The following is a 25,011-nucleotide window of genomic DNA, read 5'->3' as shown; positions in this document are numbered from 1 at the left end:
CCAACTGGTGCATCCATTATGTGAATACTGCCCTCTAGTGGTAGAGTACATCATTATAAGAATACAAACCTCTTGGTGATCATCTGGGATATTCCTCTCCAGTGCCGATGTTTACTACTACTACCTACAAACAAATACTGCCTTCTCTATTTTAACTTTAGCAAACAACTTACAAAATTTATCATCTGATTTTATTGCTATTATTCACCAACAGAGGTATGGAAATGATTGAACATAACTCAAAGGGATGGTTGTCACCTGACTGTTCCCTAGCCCTGGGTTTACCAGTAAAATCCTTGTCATTGATAGCTAGTAGTCTATGTTCTCTGAATCACTCAAATTTAAGGGATTTTACGTCTCATTGCAGATCTCGCGAGATATGCAACCATGCCTTACATCAACAGATGCCAAACATGTGATCGTGGTCAAGCATTCGCCATGACCATGTGCGATGATGCTGAGAACAATAGTTTTGCTATTAAAGTGTTCGACACTTTCAGCTTGACCACCCTCAAGTGGTTGCTATGGATGTGGGATCTCGTGAGATCTGCCAGGAGACAGCTTATTAAACATGTCTTTCCATCATTTCACAATGAAAATATTATTTCAAATGTAAAGCCTAAATGTAACAACGTAAATGACACTGTCTCACGCAATACATCTTGTAACTGGAACACTGACTACAGACTTGCGGAGGATAGGGCAATTACATGTACATTAAAACGTTAATTTCTCATAATTTGTCTATGAGATGGACGAAACCAATCAATCATACAACTTACAAGAAACACAACAAAACATTCCCACAACCAAAGTACCACTTTATTTTCCCCTTCATGACTTGTACAGAAAATACAAGAAAACAAAATCCAGAAAATTAAAACCATACATTTCTACAGTTGATCTTTACTCTGAAAACATGATTTCTGATTCTTGAGTCTGTTTGTTTAGCATTTCTGTACTAGAATTCTGACTGCAGAATGAACAAGAATGTTCTCTTCCGATCAGATCACGCAGATTAGCTTGCAGACTTTCAAAAATACATCATGTGATCAATATCTGCCAATAGGAACTGACAAGATAAAGAAATTGTATTCCTGATTGGTCAGAGGCTACTATCATGTGATAGTTTTAACCAATCAGATCTGCTGACATTGAACTGTGATCTTCATTGACCAATCAGATACACTTTATCAATTTCCGTATAATAACTACTTTTCAAAAAATTTCTACCTTAATTAAAACAAATGAAATGAAAACTTACTCATATTTTATACAGAAAAAAAATACTTAAAATGCAATAACAGAGAGATCGCAACCTGTATGTGAATATTGAAAACAATACAAACTGATTATAAATTTATGTGTCTATATATTTGGGCTAAGGCTAAAGAGTTAGATTATTGCCACTATCGATGTAAAGTTTCCAGCATTCAAACATAACAGTATTACTTTTCATATGTTTTTCTTCCCAAAAGTGGCAATATTTCTAATATTTAAACTTCCATCTGCCTTTCACATCTCCACCATATAAATGAAATTCTTATCACTGTCAACTTTCAATTTTGGTGCTGAGCCTCCATGCCATTGATCTCTCTCACAAAGCAAAATATTCCTTACAATTAAAGTGGTATGTATACTTGGTTAAAAAATACAGATGTTGACGCAAATGTCAAAAATCTTCTAATTACTACCAAAGAGTCTGAAATTTGGAAAGTAGAATATATTGAATAATGTTTTCAGTCAGCGTCACTATCAAGGTGATGGAATATATGTACAAGTCTTGTGGAGTATTTGCACCTGTTCCATATAATCTTTGGTAATTGCAAATTGGGGTATCCCCTATTCTGTGTAACCAATTGGGTATCCCCTATAATGTAGAAAATTGGGGTATTCCCTATTCTTTGGAAGCACATTGGGGTACCCCCTATTCTGTGTAAGCAATTGGGTATCCCCTATAACTTTGGAGGAAATTGGGGTATCCCCTATTCTGTTGTAGCAAATTGGGGTACCCCCTATTCTTTGGAAGTACATTGGGGGGTACACTTATTCTATGGCAGCAATTTGGGCACCCCTACTGTGTGTAAGAAATTGGAGTAGCCCCTATTCTGTGTAAGCAAATTGGGGTATCCTATTACATGTATAGGTGTCATAGGTTACCCATGCAGTATCGTGTAACAGCAAATTTGGGTATGGTAATAACATATAGCCCTTATTCTATGCTGAAAGAATTTCATTTGTACTTCAATAAGTCAGTGAGAGACATAATACTTTGTGCATATACATGTACACCAACATTTAACCTATAGTATTATTTTTCAAATTTCTAAATGAAGTTTAACTGTATGACACTCTCTCTATTGTTGATACATATCTATTTTTACATAGTATCTTGTTTGCTGTAGTTTCAACGGTCTGTATCTGTAAAATGTCATAGTATACGTTGAAAACGAAATTTCATCTCACACCACTCCGTTTTCAGTACAAATGAATTTCCTTGTGTTGTTAATATTCATGCCAACAAATCTAGCTACAGATAAACACTAACATTGTTGTTTTTAAGAGAAATACTATGACAGAGAAACAACTGGGTATATCTGGACTTATATTTAATATATGTTATATCTATGGTGATGTTTGACTGCGAAATCCATCATTATAGACTAGCTATTGAATCTTTGAGTATAGTGTAACTGGATGGAGTTGTTTCTCAGGAACCAATCTATGATAGTTGTCTTGGATGCAAGAGTCAGCACACAAAAACACCACAGGTGAAATCAGATTTCAAAAACCTTATTCTATTTAAGCTTCAGTGCTTACTAAATATTTCAGATTGCAAGTAATTTCAAAATTATACTGAACTTCTGCTACCACTTAATATTTCTAATTACTATATGCTTTCTAAATATAAATACCCTATTTTGAAATGAAAACCAAATTTATGAACATTTCTAGGATACTTACAATATTATGTAAATTGGAGAAAATATAATATATTTTTGGTTATTTATGACTCGGTCCATATATGTATCTAACACTAAACCTTGGGGTTTTTTTTTTTTCAAGTGGCCATATGGATGAGGATTGGATATTTCAAACAATTTTACCATGGCTTCCTACTTGGAAAATCAATGTGATACAACATAGACCAAATCTGTGTTTGTAAATCAATACATTGCAAGAAGCCAAAAAAAAATGTGTAAAAAGTTTGTTATTGTACGTACACATTTTACAGTTATCAATCCCTTGCAATGTATTGAGTTACAAAAAAAAGACTTGGCATATATATGTTGTTTTATATTGATATTTCTAAGGACGCCCTTGTAAAAAAATGTTATCAATTAACAATCAAAAAATAAATACCCAATACTCACCCATGTGACCTCTTTCATAGTTTAATTACCAGTATTTATCATTTTGTGACAAGCGTATATTTTGCATGTAATTCGATATAATACAATGTATTTTTAAGACTCATCTGTATACATTATGTACTTCCATCAGATCTTTCCTTCTCAAAAACAAGACCATTTCCTATTGTTTACTATTACATACGTAAAACAGAACTACCTTAGTACTTACTTAGTTCAAAACTTTTAAAAAGTCGCTCTCCTTTCAGAAGAAAATGTCAGTCAATTTTGGAGGTTACTGCCAATAGATGTTTCCAATGGACAGCGCCCCCATGAGGTATAAACCAATCTATGATTGGACTAAAGGTTGACACCCTAAATTGCTAGCATACCAGGATGGAAGTATTTATGTAGAGTACTATATTAAATCACAAAATATACTATCTATATATTAATCAGTTTTAGAAGAAAAGTACTTGCCTATATAAGTCTCTGCAATACTACCTCTAGGGGGCACTGTCCACTGGAAAGGGCTCTTGGAATGCCCTATGGACATTTCATCTTTATTTGCTTCTTTATGGATAGCCTAATTAATAATTTGTGAATATGATTGTGATGCTTAGAATAAAGTAATCTAAAAGCCATGGATGCTGCAAAAATAAAATGAATACTTGTTTCAGATATCACTAAAACTGTAAAATCTGTACATGACAAATTTCCATAAATGGTAAACAACAGCCTTGATGTTCGTTTTAAGCTATCAATTAGCCAATCACAGGCAGTTTTAAGCTATCAATCAGCCAATCAAAGGCAGTTTTAAAAGCACTCTATTAGCCAATCAAGATAGTTTTAAGCTATCAATTAGCCAATCAAGATAGTTTTAAGCTATCAATTAGCCAATCAAGACAGTTTTCAAGCTATCAATTAGCCAATCACAGACAGTTTTAAGCAATCAATTAACCAATCACAGACAGTTTAAGATATCAATTAAGCCAATCACAGACAGTTTTAAGCTATAAATTAGCCAGATAATCTTTCATCATGTATCTAATAGTTACCTTCTACTGCTGGGACTAAGAAACTAAGCCTTTTGCTAAATTAATTATATGCATAAATGACAACATTTACTCTGCGTATCTTTGTTAATGTGAGTGGAATTCAGATTTTCTTAGAAAATATTTCATAGCAAAGACAAAAAGTTAGAAAACTTGTTAAATGTACAGAAATACAATTGATACAAACAGATCTAGAAATGTAAGATTGAAATTACACCAAATGTTATTATAATTGAGTATTGATACCATTTTACATTCACTATAGTTAATTCAAACTAAACACAAAAACCACTACTACAAACAAAATACTTTACCAGAAATCTATACTTTTATTTTAACCATACATGTATATAACTTTGTCACTTTTACTGTTACCGATACTCCATCATTACTACACCATTATCACTTATCAATAATCATACAACATCTGTACTTTAACTATAGACCAAATAAACATAAAATATATTCACCAAAAGCACTTAAAATTTATCACTCTAAGAGCATAAGTTTCTGGTTTGATTTGGTTTTGCTTTACTTTTTGTTTTATGAAATAAGGTGGGAATTGAACTGAGTGACATGATGTAGAATCAAAATCAAACCTTACTTAAAATGCATCTTTTAAAAGTACTTTAACCTTTACTTTCATAGGATTTTATAGTCAATACATTCACAAATGACATCATCACCAATCTGATGACATCATCATTAAACTTATGACATCATCATGCAACTGCAGATGACACCATTTACCATCTGAAACTGATTACATCATGCAAATATAAAGCTGCTGACCTTGTCACCAAAGTGATGACATCATCAAACAACTGGTGACATCACCACCAAACTGATGACATCATATCTGTTAATACATGACATGTTCACCAAACTGATGACATCACTACACAACATATGACAAAATCATCAAACTGATGACATCATCATTGAAATTGTGACATCACTGTGGATGGAGAGAAAAATACAGCAAATAAATTTAATATTCAAATTAAAAATACAATTATATATAACTTTTTTTTTTAAGTCATCGACTACTAGCCAAATTATATTCATCTAAGTAAAATAACCAACAAACAGCCCACTTTCTAATTACTTTATTATTGAAATACAATTAAAATCTACACTTAAGACAGTAGTACGTGTAATGTGATTGATACATAGACATTATTTTGGTTCAAATCTGCAGCATATAATTCAAAATCACTGCCAACTGTACGAAGCCAACATGCATCATGTGAAACCAGTTGACTTCACACTGGATTGGTCGCTATTTTTGGATTACAACCATTTTGTACACCTGTTACTATGACAACAACCACATATACATCAATTGATCACAAATATTATAATTGGATAATTAAACAAGACAAAAATCATATAACTGAATTTTTTAAATAATAATATTTTACCTTTTTATTTACCCAATTCTACCTACCACTTTATTTCATCTGTCATTAAGGTTCCTCTGTGCCTTAATAATAATAATAATGACATCTACACCATGTCCCTTTCAGAAAAAAGCTCTGAAATTCACTGGAAAAATATCATATTTTGCTTATATATTTAATTTTTTTTAAAAGAAAGAAAACAAGTAATATTTTCCGTTCCACAATGATCAATTCCATAATTTTCGACTACTACTACTACTACCAATGAATTGTTTTACGAATTTTCAGATCTGCTTCCATGATTTCCATGGCATCTGAATCAAAAGTGAAGAAATTTGATTGTCAATTAAATTTTATGTCAAAATTCAATCCTACATTTTAAAATATTTTTCTGATCTACGCAATTATTTACTGAATATATATAATACGTATATTAATACATTTTATTTATCTTCTTTCATGACAACCACCACAAAATGGTCAATTTACATTGCACTAAAAATATTCCATATTTTTCAGCATCTTTCTTTTTTGTACACTTCCTATGGGCTCAGAGCTATCTTTAGGTTTGCTGAGAGCGCCATTTGACATAAAACTAGTAAATGCAGCGTTGAGATATGAATACCTATAGATTTCTGTGTCTAGGCCTGTGCTGGCGCTGTTTCAGTTACTTCAATATCTTCAGTACTTGGGTGTTCTACACTGTATTTCAACACCAGTTCATGACTTGTACAGCTCGGTATCTCCAGGAACCATTCGATGTTGTTGTTTTTGTTCATACGAACTGGTTTGGATTTGTCGTTCTTGTCCTTGATGGACGGTTCTTGTAAAGTGACCTGGGAACAATGAATTGATAATTGATAATTGATTTGATTTGATCAGTACAAGACATTATGGCTGATAGCTAATACCTTTATTTCTGCACAGTCACACACATTATAAACTGTAAAACAATTCAAGTCATAACTCTGGTCTTACAAAAGTGACCTAGGAACAACAAAATGATTAAAAAGATGATGCTTTTAGTTCACTAAAAGAGTGTGTTTTTTCTTGTGAGCAGAGACATTACTACACAGAGAGGGTAGAGTCCATAATTTGAGATGAACATAGTATTCAGTTGACATACTAGATTATAAAATGACTCAATTCTAATATTATTTTAACCCATCTTAAAAATTCTGTACAGTGATCTCAAATTTTGTTAATGATGATTTGTGAATGAGAATAAGTTGGAGTGCTCTTCTACAAATTAGTAGTAAAAACTTAGACTTTGATTCTGATGTGTATTCTCCCTTAAAATGAAACACCCCCTCCAGGAATAGAGACATTTTCAAAAACTATGGGTTCTGTAGAGTCATTTCATGATTTTACATCACCTACAATTACGTGTGATTTCAGAGACACATCAAGTTAATCTTGTGCCTTTATAGGGATATTTGCTATTGCATGATGAGAGTCAACAGAAACAATGTATCCATGGTTGCACACTGAACATTCATAACAGCTGTTTTACACTTGAGTGATAGTATTTTTGTATTCATGAATACACTGTGTGCAACCATTGAATATAAAAGTGTCTCCATTTCCTGGAGTGACGTTCCCCTTATAATGAAGTACAGAAAACTAATTTTCTACCTCAGGTTTTTTTTAATTTTTTAATTTTTTTGATTCCTGAGATTGAATAATAATAATAATAATCTTTATTTATACTGGATAGTTCTTTAAGCATATAAACACTTGTTTCCCAAGAAGTTCAGTGAGGGCCATCCCTCATGGGTTCAGTGTTAATGCAGGAGGAAACCGGAGTACCCAGGGAAAACCTGCATTGTTCAGTAGAGTCAAACTGAACGACACTTATCTTTAATACTTTAATACAGCGTGGTAAATTTAATCGAACCCTGAATGGGGTTCGAACCCCGACCGCAGTGGTAAGAGGCAAGTGGTTTAACCACTTGGACACCGACAAATACGGATTAAAAAATGTAACAGACTAACCTTGATCTTCTCCTCAGAACTAAGTGGTAATTGTTCATGGACTACTATCTTTATAGCATCTTGTCTGGTGTTCTTCAGTTCTATCACTTGACGATATGTAGTTGTGGTAGTCTTAGAGGAAATGATGCCACCATGTTGTTCTCTGTATTTGTGTATTGGCTTGTATAGCACACGTACAGCAGGATCCACACCTAGGGAACACTCAAACTCCTCAGAAGGAGACACAGATCTCAGTATGGTCTGTATATGGTTGAAAAAAATCAAAGCATCAAAACGTCAACAATGTTATAGCGCCCTCTATTGGCAACATGTGGAAATCACTTCCATTGAGTAGAACCTGTGAATCTACATTTGGTGATATCACAAGTATGGTGTTGCTATCATGGCGACCAGGATTTTTAGACAATTTGTATAAAACTTTTATAAGATGTATTTGATAATGCAACACTTGTTTCAAGGATAAATTTCAGTAGAGATCTGGTGTGAGTCAATGGCAGGTTTGCACAAATTGATAAGCATACACACATACTTGAAGCAGATGTCAAGCTGATATATCTATGAATTTCTTGCCTTACAAATAATTGTGAACCTGCATATACCAAATGAAGAGTTTCACTGAGCTAATTTGAAAACAACAGTCTAAGAACCTCACCTTAGCGACAAAGTTGTTATCCAAGAACACATTGGCTGGACCAGTCAGCAAAGCATACTGGGAAGAGTTCTTGGCAATGGCTTTAACAAAGGCATGGGGCGCCCTCTTTGGGACAGTTTCATGTTCAAATCCAGGATCAAGGTCCACTATGGCTACAGACACTTTGTGTGCACTGTTGTCACATGGGATGGTACAACGACGAGTGATTTCATAGGCAGTGCTAGTTACACTCTCTCTTACCTGTTTGATTTAAAATATGACAGCAGAAACTGGTAAGAAAAGACATCAAAATGTAAAATCTCTAGACAGACATGTTTGACAGATTGCTATGATCTGTCACTGATGGTAAAATTACAAAGAACGTGTGTGTATTGTTTATCAAGGCATTCTCTGAAGTTCCAAGTTAAGTACATCATTTAAGGGCCACAAAACTTACTAAGGTGTATTATTTGGTTGACCTATGGTACCTATTATAGTTAGAATGGCGTACAGGCTATGCAGCTGTAAGTACCTAATTTAAATCTCATCAAAGTCATCTGTTTCTGTATAGGTCGTTCCAAAATTTGCTATGGTGGCGCTCTACTTCCTGTCTGTGTGTAACTTGGAGGTATAAATAGTATAGGTCACTTGGTTATTCATAGAGCACGGCTGCTTTCCTCGATGTCTGAACAATATGAAAAACATCCCTGATTTACACTTCTACAGAATACCAAGGGACAAAGCTCTTAGGAAAAAGTACTATGAGGTGATGATACCCCCAATTTGAGCGAGGGCGCTGTATTCTCAATTTCCTGTTTGCAGTCTGCAATGGCCTATTACTAAAAAACTCCTGAACTGAACCACTATTGTACAAAAGTTGATCAACACCTAATCAAAATTCTTACATGAGTTATTTAAACTTTGGGTAACATGTAAGTTAAAAACATAAATCATGTGCTACATTTAATACTTGTATTTGGAAAGACTTCTGTCAATTTCTGACTCTATATTTCTGAGATGTCAATCATAATACAATGTGATTACAACCCTAAAATTGTAAGTAGGAAAATAGAAAAAAAAATGTCACACTAAATCACTATATTTACTAAACATTGGACCACTGAAAAAATCACTGAAGATTATGAATACATACATTTGTATAATTCTATTTTAAAACTTCAGGGGAGTACATGTAAGAGTAATAGACTTTTTGGCTGCCTGATTTACAGAATACTTCAATACCAGTAAAATGGTTAACACTGCATTCATTCAGGTCATCATATATTAAAGTCTACAGTCATGTACAGTAGTCCTTGACAATGAAACCAGAACATTCTACTCTTATTTGGGGGTAGCTAAGTGAGTGTGAGGGGCAATTACAAGGAGGTTTGATGCAGTGAAGTGTAACTTAATTGCTAATTTTTGATGCATCTTTAAATTCCTCTCCATCTATATAAAGTATACAGCAATGGTTGCTTGTTATGATTAGTACGATTGAAATTGTGATTTTTAGCAATAATTCCACACCACCTGGTGGACTGAATAGCAGTTGTTGAAAATGTGTGATTTTGATTACACTCAATTTTAGAATAGGTGGGGTGCAAACCTAGTCATGCACAAGTGTCTAGTTCAGGTATGCTTTGTTTTCCATTGTTTTCCATATAGATTCTGTGTTATTGGTTTCTTCAAATCAGATGTACAGCCATTACAGATTGGAAGAACAGTTTTACATCTTTTTAAGTTGATGTCAATTTCCACATCCACTATTTCTCGTGAGACTTCACAATTTTTGTGATTTCATTTTTTTCTATTTTTCTTGAATATGTGATAAAAATAATTAGGGTCAGCAGTGAAAAATTAGGCTTGGTTGGATAACTGAAACCAAACATTATTTTATAGGCCTTACAGTAGTAAAGGCAGTTTATGGTATAATTTCATATTGGTGAACGGCATGAAAATTCAACAGTGTTATAGTTAAATTGGTATCATTACAGTGGATAATGGGTCATAAGGCATAGTATCAAATTGGTGAATAATTCAACATCAAGCTATTAGCCTGAATGGCAGCTATAATTAGTACACATGTACATGTACACTTTACTGGTATACAAATGACAGGTTGCTGAATTTCATGTAATTCATTGATAGTTAGTCGATTGTACATGTATGTTATTGCAGTGATTGGCAATGTACTCAATGAGTTCAATGCAGATATCAAGAAAGTTAAAAATGGTTCATTTTTGGCTTACTACCAAACCAGAGTGACTATAGAGTTTCAATTTAGGCAGCACAATGGTTTTTTTTATGTCAACTTTATTTGTGAAGAATTACATAACACAAAATACAGACACTGCTAGCACACAGGCACATAAAATGATACATTTGTACATTTATGTTGTTGTGAACACAAATCAACATCACTGTCAGATGGAACATGGAAGATTCAAACACAACACAACACTCAGTGTATTTGTGTTCACAGTGACATAAAATGTAACATTTCATGTGTATGCACGCAATCTGATTAAAATCCGATGTGGTGAAAGCGGCTAGATGTCCTTATTTACCTCTATTCATCGTGTTGTGACGTTTGTTTTGTTCTGAGTGATCGCCGCCTTTTCACAGTGGGAACGCGGCAATCACTCCGAACGAAACAAACGTCACAACATGATGAATAGAGGTAAATAAGGACATCTAGCCGCTTTCACCACATCGGATTTTAATCAGATTGGTATGCACGCTACCTGTACCTGTATTTTGGTTTGTGTAATTCATAACAAAAAATGTTGTGTGATATGTAAAAGCATGATGCCACCTAAGAAAATCTTGACAGTCTTTCTGGTTTGGTAGGATGCAAATTTCAGCCGCAGTTTGATAATTTCATAACATCCTGTCATAAGCCAGGAAAAAGAGAATGTCAAAAACAAAGGAATATGATAAATGTATTATCTATGGATGTTGTCAGAAGGTATAATATCAATATGCAGAATGTATACTGTGGCAAAAACTCATTGTTACTGACCACTACAGATGACATTTACATGGACAGCGACGGCAGACTGTATACTTTGACGTAAGCAGTTGGCAATGGCATATGACATGGAGTATACGTACATTGTATACAGTACTGACTAATACATGACATAGATATAGCAGGAAGAAGATGGACTATCAGTGTAGTCTATGAACAATGGATAAATAGTGAAGACAGGACAATTTAATGTGATGGCTATTAGAGACAGAAGACTGATTGTCACAGAAGATGGAGCACACACTGTGACAGAAGATAGAACATGCACTGTGACAGATGACAGTGCACAGATGGTGACAGGATAGAGCACAGATTATGACATACAACAGTGCAAAGACTGTGACATAAGACAGCACAGACTGTAACATAAGACAGCAGAGTGTAACATATGACTGAGCACATACGACAGAGCACACAGACTGACATGGGAGAGCAGACTGTGACATAAGACAGCAAAGACTGTGACATATGGCAGCACAGACTGACACATGACAAAGCACAGACTGTGACATATGGCAGAGCATAGACTGTGATATACGACAACACAGACTTACATAGCATAGCACACTGTGATATATGAGAGCAAAGACTGTGACATATGCCTGAGCACAGACTGTGATATACGACAGAGCAGACCTGTGACATATGACAGAGCAGACTAACAATTCAGAGCAGACTGATGTACATGTAAGAGAGCACAGACTGTGATATATGACAGAGCACATAAGACAGCAGACTGTGACATAAGACAGGAGACTAACAATTCAGAGCAGACTGATGTAAGAGAGCACAGACTGTGACATATGCCAGAGCACAGACTGTGACATATGCCAGAGCACAGACTGTGACATACAACAGAGCAAAGACTGTCATTAGACAGAGCAGACTGTGACAAAGGACAGGACACACACTATAAGATAGACAGTCATAGAAGATGGAGTACAGACTGCAACTTACGACAGTGCATGAAAAGAGAGACTTACCAGAACATACTCAGATTGTAGGTCCATTTATAGGGAAACAGACAGGAAAAGTGCAAAGGAAAACAAAGATGGAAAAGAGAAAGGAAGAGAGTGAGGTTTCAGCTGCATATTTTAAATGCAAAGCTTCTAGTATTCAAAGACAATGTCTACTACTTAGAATCTCAATGCCAGTATTTTACAATGCATAGAATAACTTCATCAATTTTACTTTATAGTAAATGAGACTAGAAAAGAGTATACTTTTGGCGGATGAATGGATGAAGGCAGTTGCATAGAAGTAACTTGTAGCTTAAAGCTTAAAGCTTAAAGGTTAAAGCTTAAAGGTTGAATTTAAGAAATGAAGAAAAGCATAATATGACAAATTGAAGGACTTGCTGAAATGAACTTTATATAATTTTCTTGAAGTTTACTGTAGAATGTGCTTCAGGAACCAACTTCCCTGCTGTTCAAATCTGTCTAAACTTTAACACATGAAAACTGGCACCTGGTCCTTTTCAATTAATTCAAAAAATTAGGGTTCACCATGTTGTTGTCATGGAAACTGCCAATCTTTTTTATTTTCCTATAGAGTTATATATGAACACAGTATATGGTGGCCATATTGGATTCTAAAAGACATAATTTTCATATCATTTTGATACCCATTAAAAAAATGTGTATGGTGGCCAGTGATTTTTTTCTTGATTTTCAATGAGAATGAGTTTGAGCTAAAATGTTACCAAAATAAAAGTAAAAGTTTTAGATATTTATTTTGAGGCACTTTCTACACTCATTGGTAGTAACAGCATCAATACAGGATAACAGGGGACTACATGGTTACAAATGTACACTACTTAAAAATTTTTCTGCTCATGTTCTGTTTTTCAGTAATTCTTCAACCGAGTTTCTATATAGTGCTAACCGTGACAGTTTGTGACAAAAAACCACCATTTTTCCCCCAATACATTCATAAAGGGAATAGAGATTTAAAATCGTAAAAGTAGTTATACTAGAAGTGTGAACAAGTCAGGAAGGATACAATCTAACAATAAATACATTCATTTCAACATAACAGTCATTACACTATTTAAAAAGGGACATGGTCAGCAACTTCTCGGTATTTTTGTCCTTTTTGTTTCCAAATAAATAGTTACTTATATGTTACCATTCACTATCACTTGTCTAAAAACCAGCAACCACTGGTAAAACTCCTACTGTACAAAATACAACAGTACTGTAATCTACTATGTATGAATAAAATGTTGTCATTTTATTCATATAGTATGAGAATACAGTATCACAGCAGTTAATACGGTGGGAGTTTTGCCAGTGACTACTAGTCATTAAACAAGTGACAGTGAAGGGTAAGATATTAAGTAACCTTTTCTTTGGGAACAAAAATGTCGACAAATACTTACGCACTGCAGACAATGTCCCTTGAACAGAAAGATAGGCAAGTTGCAATAAATAAAGCAGGCACACACAAAGCACAACCAAACATATTATTAAGCCATTAATGCAATTACTTCACAAATAATAAAACAAATCATAAGAAATGAATATAACATACTTAAAACGGCTTCAGTATTCATTCTTTAGCATTGGGTAGATTAAGCAAGCATTGTTAATGTACACCACATTGCAACACAAAGGAGCATGTGTTTAGCAAGAGCATGCAGCTAATCAGACACCAAAGGTACCTCAGTCACAGGAGTTTCAAAATTCGGTTTACTGAAATAATCCTCCTCTGATGCTTCGTCACCCATATCCATGCACAAAGAATCTTGCTGTGCCAGCTGCACTGGTGCACCCTCATGTAAATAGAATGTGTCTCTTTCTCTCCGGACTTTGGATTTCCTACGAAAACTGCTAAATCGTTTTGCCTTCACAGCTTGCAACATTGTACGGGCATCTTCATTGGCACCTGTCCTACAACTAAATAAAACTGATCATTGTATTTACAGATAATAATTATTTGTATATGCACTAATAGTTGTATGTGCAAAACAAATCTGATAACAAAATCGAGACCTTTAAATCACACTATATAATTGTTAAACCTGTACAAACTGACAATATGAACATTTTGTATGATTTTCAATAGTAATAATAAATCAGTATGAGTTATTCTTATACAATGTCTTTATAATCATCCATTACAAAGGTACAGATTATCTTCACAACCATTGATTGGTCTTGCAGGTTCTAACTTCACATTACATTCCATATGTATAGATTGGGAAATCTATATATTTGGTGTTTAGGGCATTGTGCATGTCATTTCAGCTGTGTAACATTTTGACTGCCCCTCACTATAGAGAGGGCACTACATTTATGCCAATCAGCTGTGGAAGATTTTGATCAACTTACACCACCTGGCCTGGGGAAACTGTAGGAAAGTCAGCTGTGGAAGACTTTGACTGACTTGTACCACCTTGATGGGCCAATTGTAGGAAAGTCAGCATGGAAGACCTCGACTGACTTGTACCATCTGGACAGGGTCAATTGCAGATTTGACAATCCTACACCATGTGGACATTTATCCACCCTAGTACTGATGCATTGTTTGTTTTGTGTTGTGTCGTGTGGTGCAGCTATATTCCATAAAATATTTTATAATAATATTACTAATAACAAAGAACTTTGCTAATCAAACTACATTAAATGTGTACAAGGATTCTTTTTACTGGCTCCAAATGCACAATAAATTTAGATGGATGATTGTAGTTTTTTTTTACCAGTTTTCTGAGATAGTCTCAAACATGTTAATCAATGTCTGAAATATGGTCCTATAATCTTAAAAAGGTTATTCCTTATGACATTAGTGTAGACAATTTGAATAGGGCTCCTATTACATTTTCTCAGTTAACTTGACCTTGAGGATTCTGGTCAAGGTCAGATGTCTGTCAGAATGGTAAGCTTACCCTTAACAATGTGGAGGCACACATTTGAATGATGTCTCTAGGTATAAAACTTCTAAAGTTATTGAACAAATTGCCATTTTTACCTTGAAGGTGAAGGACAGGGTCAAAGTATAGTGTTTACCTTGATTAAAACATAGATGCAGATATGCAAATGTTGACGCTACATACCAAAACTTTATAAGTTATTGGGCAATTTACTATTTGACCTTAAGAATGGTGGTCAAAGTCCAACTACATGGTATAAAAAAGAATGCTTAACATTGATAACGTGTGTCGACAATGAAATGGAGTTAAGTCTCTGTGTATTCAACTTCTTGATTCCTGATTATGGTAGACACTTAGGAAAGAGAAATTTTTGGCTATTTGGCCTTGAAATGTTGAACAAGGTATCATTAGGTAACTTAATATTGATAATATGGAGGTAGACACTTGAATGGTGTCTATACATGTATGTATCAAAGTCTTCAGGATATGAGGCAAAATGTGCATTTTAATAATAAATATGGTTGCCACTTTGTAATAAAGGTAAAGGTCGCATAATTATTAAAGTGACCAGTATATGCACTCTGTGATGTGCCCATGGAGGCTAAAAATTGCAGATAAAACATTCTATGGTACATGTACATTGCATTGCAAATGTACTGTGTGTGTAACATCTACAAAAAAATCCTAGTGTCATAAACTCAAATATAGATGAGATAGTTAACAAAAGCAGATTACAAAAGATTATCAGGTCTCCTGCACAATACACATTTGATAAAAAGGAAAGATTATCACTTATTCTCCTATTTCTGGTTGATATCTGATTAAGTGTACAGAATATGAAATTTATACCATCAAATCAATCCAACACTAATCACAATATGTTCTGGTTCATGACTCCATAGCAACTTAAATGAATCTTTTTAGTTCTCTAAACTCAAGTGGAAACTTCAGTAACATCATTATGGAGATCTGAACAGCATCTCACTTTCTTTCAAAATGTGACTACTGACGTGTTCCAGAATAACTTACGATGTTAAAAGATAGGAGGTGATGGAAGAAGTTATAGAAAGTGTTATCAAATTAACCATTTAATTCATTTTGACATTTGCAACACCATTAATGATATTAAACGCCATTCAATATTTGCTTTCAAACTAGGTTAGGGTTAGGGTTGTTAGAGTAATTATCTTGAACAGTTTTGCTGATGTTTGAAGAGTTTTGAGGTCAAAGGTGAACACTAAACTGATCAAAATTATCAATCTGCACTTGATGAGATACACTATTTCATAATATGCTACACTTCTTGCACATTAATGACTTTGATCTAGAAATATTTTGATATCTGCAATTCCATTCATTCCATGTATATATTTGTTACTGCTTTCTCTCAGAATGTTAAGATCATCAAGTCAATTGAACTTGTACCAAACCTTATTAACAAATATTTTGATATTTAAAACAACATATTATGATATTCAACTTCATTCTTTTCTCACTCTCATCGTATGTGTCATTTTCTTGGCCCTGGGTAAATTGAATTTGAACCAAACCAATATGTTTCATTAATCTGTAATTGGTTCAGATATACTTTGTGAACTGCCTAGTACTTTAACATTGATTACTTATTATATTATATCTAGTATTATATTATATCATATATTATTATATCTGGTAGTTGAGTCTTTAGTTTTCTAAGATAGACACAAACTAAAACTATTGTCACAACATTTTTATACAACAGAGATAAGCTATTGAATGGATGTTGGTTTAATTATAGTCTCAGTGGGGAGGTGTCTCAGAAAACTAGTTTATCTAGAGTTCCACAAACTTGCAGTGATGTTTTCAGAGTTCCAATGTTAATTACACTATGGTGTTGACAGGGTGATTAGAATAACACAACAGAGGAACCGCTATCACCCACTTGTGTAATGTACCACATTGAACAACAATAGATTTAGTTTGTGTCTATCTTAGTAAACTGAAGGCTGGATTACTAGTGCTGTAACATTTTGATATCTATACAACATATAATTATTACATTCAACTTCAATCACAATGTGCTCTCAACTGTTAGCCTGAGAACCAGACACTTTTGATGGTATTTTATAATAATATTCATAATGTTTATGTTCTTTTAATAAGTAAATTTGAATTTGAAAGAAAGTGATCATATTCATAATTGTAATTTTACACTTGGGACAATCATAAAATTTACATAAAAATATTATTATAATATTTCTGTGTCTGATATTCAGACTATCCACTCATCAGAAAAGACCCTCTATTTGTTGTGTTTGCATTTGTCATGATATGATTTACATCATGCATGTGTTGGCAGTATGATTATCATAGCATTGTCTAAATTTTACTTCGGCCATGAAAATGACTTCCAAACTTATCACTTAGGATTGAAAAAAGCTGTCAAGCACCAGAGCTGATTTTAATGCACTACAGCCATGAGCATCTACAATTTCTATTCAGTTTAATGGCTGTATTTCTATTACTATCATGTACATGTAGTTAGCACAACAGATCTGAATTCATGTTCAACATTTATGCATAACCGTACTAATTTTAAGCATTTTACAATTCATGTACAGTTGCAGAGCATACATTTATCAGCTGTGTATGTAGCAAAGTGGTATGCGCATTTGAAACACCTAATTCCATGATACTTAATACATAGAGGACACATTTGCCTTTGCCATTTAAAATGTACTTGCAAACAGATACTCGGATGTTTCTTGTTGTAGTTTATCATGTGTGAAGTAATAACCATCATCGACAAAAAGTTTGATCTTATGCATGTATATTAAAAGTCTTACAGTAACATTGATTCTTATCACAAACATTCAAATTTCATTCAAATGCAAAAAAAAAGTATACATTGTACAATTGTACAGTTCTACATTTCATGAAGAAGTTCTACAAAAGAAAAGAAAAAAAAAACAAGAAAAAATACAGATTTTCCTTTTGGCTTAAAATAGATGATAAACAGGAAAATCTGATTTAAGGCTTCAGGAAGAGTCAGCAATTTCTTTGTCTGGGTCTGCTATCTCCACACTCGTATTATTTTGGCCAAATATATCAATCTTTTATTAAAAAATTTGTGTTTTTCACTGATTATTGCAAATTTCAACGATAAAAATGGTATGAATCAAAGAAGAACGTGCTTGTCATCTGTACTCAATATCATTCTCTCAGTCTGCATAATTTTCCAACTACTTTAAATACCATTTAACCTCTGTCATGTGTTAAAGAGGCATTACTTTCTAAATGTCAATGGTGTTTTCTTTTAAACAGTATTCTAAGCTGTCATTGAAATGATACTGTGATGACAAGTCTAGTTATCTCCCGGTGGTTGGTTGCTACTTACTTGAAGCTATGAGCCATTTGTTATAAACCAACAGATGCCAATCATAAGGCTTTTAGTGTCAGAAAAACTGACTGAAACTTGAAACCACTATTTACATGGATCTTGGATAGCTTTCTTAGAAATATGTGCTATACATAAACTTAATGCAAATGCTGAAGTTTGTATCAACATTGCGAGTACAAAACTGGCTTGACTCTTTGACTGGATTCACAACCCAAAATGATGAATTTTGCAATGAGTACAAAAAATGGTTGAACCTGTTGGCTATTTTTACACCTCAAAATGATGAATTTTATTACATCCCGTTGTGCAAAATGTTCACACTCTTAGTCTTAGAACTAACTCATGCCAATATGTTGGTACCTTTCACCAATAGTTTTCCATGAACATGCAGTGTGAAAGCAAGCACATGATGTGAGAAACCCAGCCACATGGTAACTGTTTCATGCACCGTTGATCACCCCAATGATCATCACCATGGAAACAGAGGATCCTTTACTCCTACCTCCTCAACCTTCTCCAACTTGTTTGCATCAGTAGCGCCATGCACAGAATCAACGCCTTCAACATCTACAGGTACCTCATGTCCTTCTTCACCCTCCTGCTCAGCATCTACTTCCACGTCATCTGGACTTGATGGGGGTGGAGACATTCCTTCTTCCTTTGATTTGTCATCCAAAGTTTCCGTACTTTTCCCTTTATCTTCAGCATCCAGGTCTTCCCTGCTTTTATCCTTATCATCCTTATCCTCACTTTTTCTCTTACGGAAACTAAATCTACGCATTGGTTTCTTGGCAGTACGGGCAACAGATTTGGTTGCTCCTTTACCACGAGATGATGTAGACGAAGCAGAGGAACCAACCCTAGAAACCATTCCACTCAAAGCTCTATACGATGGTCAACAACAAATTTTAGGAAATGAGCTTAGAAATAATACAATTCATCGTATTCATGAAACTTTGTAGGAAGGTGCACAACAGCAAACTTACTGTGGATTCAGCAGAAATTTTGATTTACCTTTATACTTGGGTATGAGTACATGTATATCCCAATTGCTAAATAACCCAGACTTACCTCTTTGATATAATCTGGTCCACTGAACTACAGTATCACTGCAATTTAAAGACCTGGACTTAAGTGTATGTACTTGTCAGAAATAGATGTTATATTATCAGTCACACTTTAAACGACCACAAGCTGAGTTTGCAAGCTTTTTAATTTGGTAGAAAATACTCACATTAAACATCAAGCTCTTTTACTTGGTGAAAATATTACCATAAAACGTGAAACTAATCTAATCTAATTCTACTATTACGGTCGATGCAAGCATTCAGTGACATGAGTTGTCATAGTTGGGTTTCAACTAAGGGACAGTCTTGTTATCAGAAACACACTATTTTTTTTAATTTGGCCTTACAGAACTGTCAAAAACAGACATGAAAACTGTTGATTTGGTGAATTAGTTTACTGGACAAATCAATTTTGCAATGTACTGTAATCACTTCAGCATCATTATACTCGCATTGCCAATTATGTATTGTATTGTTTATGTCCTGTATTGTTAATGTATTGTATTGTATTATGTACTTTATTGTATTATGTACTATATTGTATTATGTATTTTATTGTATTATGTACTATATTGTATTATGTATTGTATTGTTTATGCACTGTATTGTTTATGTATTGTATTGTATTATGTACTTTATTGTATTATGTATTGTATTGTTTATGTATTGTATTGTTTATGTACTATATTGTTAATGTATTGTATTGTTCATGTACTGTATTGTTTATGTATCAGAGGTCGCGGTAGCTTTTTTTCTGATGCGTCCTTCAGGGACGCGTTCCTGCCAAAATTAGCGTCAAAATCCTATTACGGTGCGTCTTTTCCAAATTTGCATGCACACAGTCACTACATGTCGTTCAGATGTACACTAAATACGTTGCAAATGTAAATACATGTACATGAACACATCAGTGTCATTCTCCCGCACACCGTATACGTATACAAGTACATAGTACGCAAAAGAAAACATTTATATGCAAGAATACGCTATACAGAGGTTTAACTTCATCTTTCTTGACTTTCGATTTTCTATGGTAATCACTCTCTAAAAATATGTGCTCCGAGAAAGAACTCCGGATGAATATATAGCGGAGTGGGAGAGGACGTGTCGAAACCCCATAGCGTATAAATCCAGAGCTAATGTTAGGGCGGTTCTTGGAGTCGGACCATACGGAGTACATAAAACTACTCCATGATACAAAACCGCAATGCATAAACTAAGTTCCATGACATGAATGATGAAGTATGAACGACAGCGTGAACTTCAATTTGACAGAAACACAGTTGTAAAAGTTCGATACAAATTTTGTGTCGCTACGTTGCAATCGTTTATTCTTGAACGACGCCTTTACGTGTGCCATGTTCACTGTAAATTCACGTAATGCGTTCGATTCCGTAACGAAGCTCAAAATAAGTTTCAGTTTTAGTGAGAATGAAATGGCGACTTGGCAGTATGAATTTATCAACGTGAAGGCTTCAGCATAGATTACTGTCCACCGATGTGGTCTATTTAATCATCGCTTCGCCCGTGAGGGAAGATGCTTTACCGTAGCGTAAGCCCGTGCTATCGATGGAAACTCTGCCAAACCATGTCTGTTAATAAGTAACTAATCACGTGGATAAGTAATTATAATATCACGTAGTTTCTAAACTACCCAAGACGTGCTCGGCACGTCAGGAAATGGTCATGGGGCACATGAAACTGTTGGAACGTTTTATATACGATGGGTCATATTCAAATTTCACAGGTCACACTGCACATATAAATAGTTACAATCAGAACTGACTAATTCCACGATGTCTGTTTCTACAACTTCGAAACAAAGATGATAACCGTACGTTTGCCAACAGTAAGCCCTATTTGTCCCCTGTTTATGACGCGTCCCCATTGACGCATACATCCAAAAAAAGGCGTCCCAAGTGTCAAATAGTGCGTCAAATACGCACAAATAACGCGTTAACGCGACCTCTGTGTATTGTATTGTATTATGTACTATATTGTTCATGTATTGTATTGTTCATGTACTGTATTGTTTATGTATAGTATTGCATTATGTATTGTATTGTATTATGTATTGTATTTGAGCTCTGCCAACAACAAGTAATGGTTTAATAAGTAAGTATACCTGGGCGATGCTATTACACTTATTTTGTGCATCAGTGTAAAATAATTTAGTGTAAAATAATTCAGTTTTGGATTAAACTATGGATAAATATACTTTCACTACTGTCTTCAACTATTCTTGTGTTAATGTAACTTGTTTCTAGTCACTTAATTTGATATCCTAATTTACAAAAGGCTTTCAGATTGAAGGGTGTGGTCAACTTATTTGGAACATGGATGAATATATTAAATGTATACTATCCCACAATTCTTGGATATCCCCCATTTATATTTTGATGTGCAGCCAAAATTACAACCAACAATTTTATAAACGTAGCTTTATATCCCCCCCTTAAAAGGAGTAAGATATCTCTGTAGAAATTATTAATGTATAATTTTGGTGTAGTTCAATGAACTTTTTTTCATGCTTTTAAATGTCTGTTTTTGACATATTATTCAAATTATAAGCAGCTTGAAAGAAAGTCACTGATACAAAACAATTACAGAATCATGATTTAAAATCAAATAAATAGCCATTCAGATTTGCAATTTCTGATAAAATTGTTCACACCCTTCAACTTTTATTGCGTTTTTACACTTATCAAGCTGTTTTTGATGACTAAATAATAACAGATAATAATTTATTCACCAGGATGTAGCTCTTTTGTTACGTAAAGATAATTATGCCCTCTACTGTCACCTATAAGATGCTACTCAGATTGTCATCTATTGTTCCCATACAATTATCAGTATTGTTATCAAGTATTCTGTTACATCTGTTGTCATCATGTAAAGGTAACATCTGTGTCTGATAAATGTCCATCATTCACAACAACAATTACTGTCTATTGTCTTTCTGATCGTGTAACCGTCTCTCTGAATAGAAATTACTCAGGATATGTATTTGTAGTACTGAAGTCTTTGTGGCCCTATATAGGTTTTGTGGACTGAGGTTGCACGTCTTAGGGACCCAAGCTTGGGAGGGGCCCGTATTACCGAAGTCCACAGAATCCATATCCAGTCTTTAAAAGGTTTTATCGTTTAACCCATTTACTGGCATGGACACGTGATTTGAATCACATAAATTGGCAGAGAAATATTATTTTATGTTGAAAAACATGAAAATAGTGATGAAATAATAACAAAATCACTGAGCAAACAGATATTGATGAGCGCATCACTTGCCATATTTGGGCAAAGTGTGCCAGGGCATGATGATACAGAAAATTATTACAGGTTCAATGTGTGTGCTCTCTATTGAATTGCATTGGAGGCAATATTGAGTATATGATAATATTCTTTACAGACCTAATATTGGTTTTGTGGTCTGAGGTTGTATAACTTCCCTATGGAGCATTAAAATACATTAGAAAACAATACTTTGCTAATGCTTGGAGAACATGATCGTTCAATAATTTTTGCATCTAACCATATTTGGGCAAAGTGTGCCTGGGCAAAATGCAAATTGTTACATGAATGTAAGGGTGCTATCATCACTCACTGAAATACAGGAGGTGATACACATGTGACACTGGGTATATGATAATTGTACGCAAGTGTTCTGATGTTCCTTGTTAGGTTAAAAATGTCAGTTTTATTAGGTGTAAATGGAATATTGTGTATTTCAGCATAAATTGTACAATCACTGAAAATTCAGATATTGTCATAAATTTGACATCTGAACATAAAATCATATTGGGTGATGTGTTACCACTTTCTAACTGAATGCAAATGTCTGAGTAAAGAGAAGCGCATGGCAATTTTTTTGATTGCTGATGACCGAAAGTAGAAATTTATAGACAAATAAACATTGACAAATAGATAATTTAGTGACTAGACTTTCAAGAAGACAACTTGAAGGGATTTCAAGTACAGAGACTTTAGACACTCGAAAATGCCAAAGAAGATGTACTGTCTAGACATTCATCAAGTGGTACTCATCGTATGTGACAGTCTCCTCCTGTGAAAGTTAATTGTTCTATTCAACCATGTAGTTTATTGACATTGCTAAATATTACAACTTAGAGATTTACAGTGCAAACAGTTTCACAATGGAAACTGATGTTTGTCAGAATAAAAATGTAACATTATGGTATATATGCAAGATAACAAAGGCATCGAAGACCCATTCCTCTGCAGGATGTCTAATTCTACAATTCCTGCATTAATCAGGTTGGTGAGGTTGCTGATTACTGAAGACTTAGACATGCATATGAACAATGAGATAACTATCAAAATGAGTTTCATCTGAGATAAAGCCCTGTCATGTGCATTCCCAAGACAACTATCCTACAGGGTGTATTCTAATTAATCCCTACATCATAGGCTGACTTAACTTATAAATAAAGTACAGGGATTAGTATTAAGTCAAATATGATTAAGCACTGCATCAATGATATTACTCAAACACTGTACCATGCATTATATATACGTCTTGGGAATTCCTTCATGATTGAGTTTAACCATTGCAAGCACTTTAACAATGTACACAGTCCATACTTTACTTACTTGAGGAGTTTTGGTTTGAATGTAAGCATCTGTGTCCCTAGTGGTGGTGGACTGCCTCCCACACTTGGCATTGCTGTGGACAATGATAGTTTAGCATCATTCCAATCTTCACCAGTGTTTTGTTGAATCATGCCATAATACATTATCTAGAAAGATAGCCAGTCATGACACAGTTATATTATAAATCAAGAAAGTCTGTACATGTATAGAATATGTATAATTTTATGGTTTAATATCAAATATACAATACATACATTTTATTAGTAAATTCCATGTGATGAAACAGCACAAGCTAGTTCATTCTAAGCTTTTTACTGGAGTGAATATAGTAAAAATGTCATACTAACAAACATTTCAACTTACTAATTCAAAATCTGAATTTCATGACAAATGTTAATTCAGTTCAACTATCATAAATGTCACAAAAATAAAGTGATGTGATATTAAACTACAGTATCTGACATTTGTACCAGGTTTGGTTGGAATCAGTATGTGTCACAATGGCCACTTAGTGCCCAACCCTGCATTAAATGGAGTGGGGGCTAATAAAACCTTGACTAAACAAGGCTAGTAGTATAATGTTAATGCCAATACACACTTTCTATAACATTACAATAT

The 25,011-nt window shown here is 34.2% G+C and overlaps 1 protein-coding gene across 4 annotated transcripts in view; it reads right to left on the bottom strand.

Annotated features, from left to right (window-relative positions):
• Nucleotides 1–998: 998 nt before the first annotated feature.
• Nucleotides 999–25,011, bottom strand: part of LOC144453925 (protein F37C4.5-like) — a 95,905-nt gene continuing 71,892 nt past the window's right edge. Inside the window, exons 5-10 of one of the 4 annotated variants that reach the window (XM_078145284.1) lie at nt 24,394–24,539; nt 19,218–19,599; nt 9,039–9,041; nt 8,456–8,695; nt 7,804–8,043; nt 999–6,644 (exon numbers count right to left, since the gene is read on the bottom strand). In XM_078145284.1, coding sequence (XP_078001410.1) covers nt 6,450–6,644; nt 7,804–8,043; nt 8,456–8,695; nt 9,039–9,041; nt 19,218–19,599; nt 24,394–24,539 — 1,206 coding nt within the window. In that variant the 3' untranslated portion in view covers nt 999–6,449. Of the gene's footprint in view, nt 6,645–7,803; nt 8,044–8,455; nt 8,696–9,038; nt 9,042–14,127; nt 14,363–19,217; nt 19,600–24,393; nt 24,540–25,011 lie in introns of all 4 variants that reach the window. The other 3 variants (XM_078145283.1, XM_078145285.1, XM_078145286.1) reach the window with 3 other exon arrangements.

The sequence above is a fragment of the Glandiceps talaboti genome, chromosome 3 (assembly GCF_964340395.1).
Source record: "Glandiceps talaboti chromosome 3, keGlaTala1.1, whole genome shotgun sequence".
NCBI lineage: Eukaryota > Metazoa > Hemichordata > Enteropneusta > Spengelidae > Glandiceps > Glandiceps talaboti.
The sequence above is the reverse complement of the archived record's forward strand: the minus strand, read 5'-3'. Positions and strand labels throughout refer to the sequence as shown.